Genomic DNA, 7,567 nt, shown 5'->3' with positions numbered 1-7,567 from the left:
GGGTGGCTGGAAGGGGCAGGTGTCCTGAGAGAGCAGTCAGGAAGGGGGGGGTGGATGAGGTGGGGGGTCCGGGAGAAGGAAGGGGACAGAAAGATGGGGGTGGATGGGGCAGGGGTCCCAGAGGGGGCCGTCAGGAGGGAAGAAGCGGAGTGGAGGTCGGATAGGGGGCGGGGGCCGGGCCACATCTGTCTGTTTCGGGAGGCACAGCCTCCCTTAAGTGGCCATTCATACAATTTCAGAAACCTGATGCGGCCCTCAGACCAAAAAGTTTGCCCACCCGTGGTTCAAAGCACAAAAAAGCAATGTAGACTTTGTGATGAATTTTCATTCAAGATCACCAAGATTTGTGACCATCTAGAATGCAATAACACAGCTTCAATTGCTATAAACTTATATTGCACTTGTTTGTGGGTCTGACCCACATTGGCCAAGAAAATGGATACCCTTAACAATACTGTGTGAATTCAAATAAAATATGTACATTACTTAAAGTTCATAAGTTGATTGCCTCTGTGGCTGACAACATAAGACAAATGCCTTGATCACCTTGAATGAACCCATATAACAAATTAACTGACCTATACCACATGGAGTATGTTATAACTGCAAATATCGGACTGAGTTTTCCAGTCTGTCCATCCTTATTGTGCCACCCAAAATTCAAGCTAAAAATGGCCACTGGAGAATCTCCCTTGAGGAGATGAACACATCTCTGGCATGCACAAGCAGTAGAGCCTGCTTTTATACCAACAGACACAACTCTAGCATACAGGGTGTGCTGGTAAATGGCTGAGGTGTTGCAGCTCCATTATTCCAACTATCTACTGATCCCTTAGGGTACGTTGCAATAAAAAAACAGTGGCGCAGTCTCAGAGCCCAGGTTAGCTGACTCTGGTTTGCACAGCTCAGGTTGGGGGACTGAAAATAGCAGTGTAGATGTTCAGCTTCAGGCTGGAGCCTGGGCTCTGTGACCCACCCCCCTTAAGGCTCCAGTCTCAGCCCAAACATCTACATCACAGTTTTATAGCCCTGCAGCCTAAGCCAGCTGTGCCATGGGTCTTTTATTTCAGTGTAGACATAGGGACTTTATGCTAGTGGCATAAGTTGGTGCAGCTACTTGGCTGTTTAGTGCTAAACCACAGAACTGAAACTGGTTCCCTGATGACTCCACCCCATCCCTACCATCAAGCAAAACTTAGTCACATGCGAGAAGTGAGACAATTATTTTCCTTTAACCAATATTCTGTAGTTATGGAACATTCTGACTGCCTTTTGAGATGGTGGCAAATTGGAGCTTCTGTCCTCTTTCCAGAAAACAGCAAATATCCCACACCTCAAATCACCCCAAAACTTTTAGCAAGATTACATTTTTCAATCACAGTCTTTCAGTTTTATACTCAGAAGCATATGCTCCCACAAAAACTGAGGTGCACATTTTTGAATACACAAAACAACTGCTTATGTGTTTTTGCAGATACACATCCTCACAAACGTATTTTTGCAGATGCAGAAATAGAAGGTATGGGCTACTCTTGCTGAAAAATGGGTCCCAAATTTATATAATATAGTTGCATAGTTTGCTCAGTATCATCACGACCCATCTCACCTCCTAGCAATTATCTAACTTCTAGTAATACTCAAGAGTCATAGATTTTACTTTATTTCTGTATTACTGTACATCACTTATAATAAAAGATTAAAATGTTTACCTTGATATTTTGGGCATCAACATTAGCTCCAGCTTCTAGTAGAAGACTAATGACTGTAGTATTTCCTGCTAGCACAGCCCAATGTAGTGCTGTATTTTTGTGATATTTGTCCCCAAGATTAATGGAAACATTAAAAGTAAGCAGCAATCGAGTTGGATCCACACTAGAAAAATAAAAGCTTGATTAGATCTATAAAGAATTAAAAAATCACAATGGACTTTGTTTGTCCACGAGTTTGATCTACTTAAGTATCTTAGTGTATCAACTCGGATAATATTAATCAGAATACCTCTTTTCTATAGTGTTATGTACTAATGGCCAATTCTGCTCCCACTGAAATAAATTATAAAACTACTTTTGAACCCAATGGAATCAGCACAGGACTATAAATTAATCAATAAGTGTACCAAAGTTTCTTCTAGATGGTAGTAGAGCACATATTTTCATATAAATTCTTATTTTCCCATGTAACACAGAAAAGTGATAGTAACATTACAAACATGTAATACCATGCAAATATCTACGTATTTGATGCATAGCAGTGAGGGTATGAAACTTTTCTCGTTTCTCATCATCACAAAACTCCTATAGAAGAAGGAGAAGCAGAGGAGGGAGAAGGAAGAAAACACAGTAATAATGTCAAACAACATCCTCTCTTCTTCACTAATCATCACAAATCAGGCAAATTTTAGTAGGTTTGATGGCATTGTGAGACTAATTTAGCTAGCTAAAAGGACAGTGACTTGTTTGTTTTTGTATTTTATATTGTCTGACTAAGGCAGAGTGCTTTGAACAGGTCTGTATTATAATGAGTTTATTACCTATGTGTTCTGTAAGCTGCCCACATTAAAGGTGTCATTCCATTTTGATCCATCATATCTACATCCTGATAAAAAGAAAAGCATTAGTGAGGTAAGTAAAAAATATAACATTTCAGTATACTACAGGAACACAGAATTTGCCATGTTGGATCAGATATTGGTCATTTAATTCTGGTATCCAATCTTCAGTGTAGACACTGAGGGCTTGTTTACACAGCCCAACAACTAGGACTACAGAGGTATGAACTGCAGAGTGCACCAAAGTGCTGTGCTGTAACTGCCCCACAAACTTTGCTGGTGCAAACAAAAAGACACTTAGTTTGCATTAACATAACACTGGTCTGGAAAGGCCATCATTAATGCAAACTAGGTACCTTTTAGTTCATGCCAACAGTGACCACATGGGTGAATTACAGCACAACTCTCTGGTGGGTGCTGCAATTCACAGCCCCATAGTCCATATTGCAGTGCAGTACAGATATAGCCAAACTGATGCTTCACAAGAAAACAAAATATAATGAAGTTGTGCAATGTGAAACCTGGGAGCAAGAGACCCTTTTTACCCTCTGTGCCTGCATAAATAAGATAATACCCTAATATTTATGATTTGACGAACGCTTGCAGGAAGCATAATCAAGCACTTCTGCATTTTAATACATCATTCGTATTTACAACTCCAGGTTTTGTATCTACAAAAATCAGTATTGAATTAACCTTCTCTCCTCCAGGATATTTGTATTAACTAGTGTTGAGGAATACTGGCACAAGTAACATATTTAACTGTAAAATTAGTGAGCAAGTCCATAAAAAAGCGATATTGCAGTAAAGTGCACTTGCGAATGATTTTAACTGACAGAAAGAATCCTTGTAAGGAAATTTTTAAATATGACAATTCTAAACATTACCATGTTATAACATATTTTAGCTAGATGAAATGAATGAGGCAACAGAAGGTAGTTAGTGACAATGTTAGGTTCTCAGAATGATAAATGCTGGCTAAGTGAAACAACAAGACTTTTAATCAATACATTAGAAGCAAAAGGAAGACCAAGGACAGGGTAGGCCCACTGCTCAGGGTTTGGCTACACTGGAGAGTTGCAGCGCTGGTGGTGACGTTACAGCACTGCAACTAACACACCGTCCACACTTGCAAGGCACATCCAGCGCTGTATCTCCCTGGATACAGCACTGGCTGTACTCTACCTCTCCCTGGGGAATAACAACTGCAGCGCTGGTGATGCAGTGCTGCTCTGCCAGTGTGGCCACCAAAAGCGCTGAGGTATTCGGCCTCCTGAGGTATTCGGAAGTATCCCAGAATGCCTGTTCAGCCACTCTGCTCATCAGTTCGAACTCTACTACCCTGGCCTCAGGTGAGCCGCCCTTTAAATGCCCCAGGAATTTAAAATAACCCTTCCTGTTTGCTCAGCCAGGTGTGGAGTGCAATCAGTGAATCTTTCCAGGTGACCATGCCTCCACGCTGGACCTCATCAGTGTTTGGGGGGAGGAAGCTGTGCAGTCTCAGCTGCGCTCCAGCCGTAGGAATTACAATACCTATGGGCAGATATCAAGGAGTATGATGGAAAGGGGTCATGACTGGGACGCACTGCAGTGCAGGGTTAAAGTGAAGGAGCTGCGGAGTGCCTATTGCAAAGCCCGTGAGGGAAACCGCCGCTCTGGTGCTGCCCCCACGACCTGCCGTTTTTACAAAGAGCTGGATGCGATACTTGGGGGTGACCCCACCACCAATCCGAGGACCATGATGGACACTTCAGAGCTGGGAGGGGGGGAGGCGGAGGAGGAGAAGGAGTGGGGGGAAGGAGGAAACCGAGACTGAGGGTACTGGGATGGGGGGAGACACCCCGTAGTCCCAGGAAGCATGCAGCCAGGAGCTCTTCTCAAGCCAGGAGGAAGGTAGCCAGTCGCAGCAGCCGGTACTTGGTGAAGGACAGGCAGAGGAACGGGTTCCCGGCAAACGGCTTGTATTTTCAGGATGGAAATGTTTCGGGAGAGGAGGGAGGGTTAGAGCTGCATGCATGCATGCCTAGATGTGGAATAGCCCATTGATGTGGTCTATCACGTCGCGGTAATCAGCCTCTGTAATCTCTTCAAAAGTTTCAGCCAGAGCGTGGACAATGCGCTTGCACAAGTTTATTGGGAGAGCCACTGTGGTCCTTGTCCCAGTCAGGCTAACGTTTCTACGCCACTGTACCGCGAGGGGTGGGGGGACCATTGCTGCACACAGGTAAACTGCACAGGGGCCAGGGCGGAATCCGCATTGCTGTAGAAGACCCTCCCGCTCTTCCCAGGTGACCCGCAGCAGCGAGATATCTTGCAGCATCAACTCCTGTGGAAAATGTTGGGAGCCTGTTCAGTGTAGGTCCCCCCTGCAGCTGTTTGCTTTCCCCAACGCACAAAAACCCCAGTGCAGCCCAGAAGCAACATTTCGGGCTCCTGTGGGTTATGTGCGCTCTCTTTGGTATGGGAAAATTATGCTAAAGTGAAGACTGTAAACTCCTTCACTGTGTGGCATTCCATGTGGCTTGAGATGAGGTGTTTTCTGGGAGGTCGCAATGGTTGTTAGTTTCTCTCAGGAAATCAGTTGGTTGTCACGGGATGTATTGTATTTCTCAACAGCGGAAGACTCCAAAACCTCTGAAGAAGCCGCGAAAAGCAAGACGACCTGCTGCAAGCCATTATGGATCCTCTGCCTAAGAGAATCAAAAAACTGCAAACTGGAGGAAGGAAGCAGGACTCCGACAGAGAAACGCAAGCGGCCAGGAGAAAGCACAAAGCAGCTGAGGCATCCTGGCGCCGCAGCGGACTCTCTTCAGAGTGCTCGAGCATTCGGCGAGCACTACACATGTCCCTCCCCCGCCGCCATGCAAGCTCTTCAGTTGTGCCCCAGTGTTCAGCTGCCAAACCCCTTCCCTGCATCAGGTTCCTACTCACCAGCTGCCTCCAACACCTGTACGTTACCAACCCCTATGAGACTACGACCCTTACCACTCTGCACTCACACGCAGTATAGGCATCTGAAGTGCAGCAGTCATTGCACATCATCAGACAGGACATATTCAAACTCTTGACTGTACGTTCATCACCCACCCCTGCCTTGGTTCCAAATGTTGTGTGTCTTTTCACTAATAGTTATTTTTCTTTTCAATAAATGATCTTGGCTTTGAAAGCATTTATTATTGCAGAAAGTTAAAAGATACCTTAGCCCAGGAAAGAAAACGGCACTGCAAATCAGCTTTAGGAAAACAGATTCCTACTACATTGTAACCACTGCACTTCACTTCCGTGCAAGCAAAAACATTACTGTTGGTTTTCAGCCTCGAAATCCTCTTCCAGTGCATCCCTTATCTTGAAGCCTGTGCTGGGGGTCTCTAGTAGCGCTGCTCTCTGCTGTGCAAATTCAGCTCCAGCGTTTGAACCTCGGAGGTTCATGCCTGACTGAATGTTTCACCCTTCCCTTCACAAATATTATGGAGGGTACAGCACACAGTATATATCGCAGGATGCTGCTTTCCCCAGTCTAGCTCCCTTATAGAGATCTCCAGCGCCCCTTTAAACGGAACAAGCACACTCCACCGTCATTCGGCACCGGCTCAGCCTGTAGTTGACGTTCCTTGCTCTGTCAGCTTCCCTTATACGATTTTCACGAGCAAGGCATTAGGGTAGGGGTCTCCAAGGTTCACAATGGGCATGTTCAACGTCCCCTACTGCGATCTTGTGGTCTGGGAAAAAGTCCTGCCTGCAGCTTCCTGAACAGCCTAGTGTTCCGAAAGATGCGTGCATCATGCACCCTTCCAGGCCAGCTTGTGTTAATGTCAATGAAACGCCCGCCTGGTGATCCACAAGCGCCTGGAGAACCATAGAGAAATACCCTTTCCGATTAACGTACTCGGATGCTAGGTGGGGTGGTGCCAGAAAAGGAATGTGCGTCCCATCTATCGCCCCTTCACAGTTAGGGAAACCCATTTGTGCAAAGCCATCCACAATGTCCTGCATGTTCCCCAGAGTCAAGGTTCTTCTTAGCAGGATGCAATTAATGGCCCTGCAAACTTGCACCAAAACGATCCCAACGGTCGACTTTCCCACTCCAAACTGTTTCTCGACCGATCAGTAGCTGTCTGGAGTTGCCAGCTTCCAGATTGCAATAGCCATCCACTTCTCCACTGGCAGGGCAGCTCTCAATCGCGTGTCCTTGCGCCGCAGGGTGGGGGTGAGTTCAGTACACAGTCCCATGAAAGTGGCTTTTCTCATCCGAAAGTTCTGCAGCCACTGCTCGCCATCCCAGACTTCCATGAAGATGTGATCCCACCACTCAGTGCTTGTTTCCCGAACCCAAGAGCAGCGTTCGACGGTGCTGAGCGTTTCCGTGAATGCCAGCAGCAATTTCGTGTCGTACGCGTCAGGCGACTCGCTATCATCGTCGGACTCATCACTTTGGATCATAAGGAATAGCTCAACTGCCAAACGTGATGTCCTGGCAAGACTCATCAGCATACTCCTCAGCAGTTCGGGCTCCATTTCCCACAGAAATTGCGCTGCACAGAAACCGTTGAGAGAGTCAAGATGGTGCCAAACGTAGACGGAAAAACAGGGATTGCTGGGATGTAAAGCGATGCATCACGGGGGGGTTGAGACACGAAGCAGAATGACCCGCACTCTCTGCCCCCTTCCCACAACCCACAGCGCCAAAATGGGACAAGGTGCTCTGTGGGATAGCTGCCCATAATGCACCACTCCCAAGAGCGCTGCAAATGCTGCAAATGTGGCCACACTGCAGCACTTTACCTACACACCTGTAAGAGGACAGCTGTAACTCCCAGCGCTGCACACTTGCAAGTATAGCCAAGCCCTCAGTGAGGAGGGAGAAACAAAACAGGAAACTTGGAAATGGCAGAGATGCTCAATGACGTCTTTGTTTCGGTCTTCACCAAGAAGTCTGAAGGAATGCCTAACACAGTGAACACTAATGGGATGGGGGCAGGTTTGGAAGATAAAATACAAAAAGAACAACTTAAAAATCAC

At 46.1% G+C, this 7,567-nt stretch overlaps 1 protein-coding gene across 1 annotated transcript in view; it reads right to left on the bottom strand.

Moving 5' to 3' along the window:
* ZDHHC17 (zDHHC palmitoyltransferase 17) overlaps positions 1–7,567 on the bottom strand; it is a 134,212-nt gene that overhangs the window by 73,303 nt on the left and 53,342 nt on the right. Inside the window, exons 6-7 of the mRNA XM_032805454.2 lie at positions 2,531–2,595; positions 1,710–1,872 (exon numbers count right to left, since the gene is read on the bottom strand). Coding sequence (XP_032661345.2) covers positions 1,710–1,872; positions 2,531–2,595 — 228 coding nt within the window. The remainder of the gene's footprint in view (positions 1–1,709; positions 1,873–2,530; positions 2,596–7,567) is intronic.

The sequence above is a fragment of the Chelonoidis abingdonii genome, chromosome 1 (genome assembly GCF_003597395.2).
Source record: "Chelonoidis abingdonii isolate Lonesome George chromosome 1, CheloAbing_2.0, whole genome shotgun sequence".
In the NCBI taxonomy this organism is placed as follows: Eukaryota; Metazoa; Chordata; order Testudines; family Testudinidae; genus Chelonoidis; species Chelonoidis abingdonii.
The sequence above is the reverse complement of the archived record's forward strand: the minus strand, read 5'-3'. Positions and strand labels throughout refer to the sequence as shown.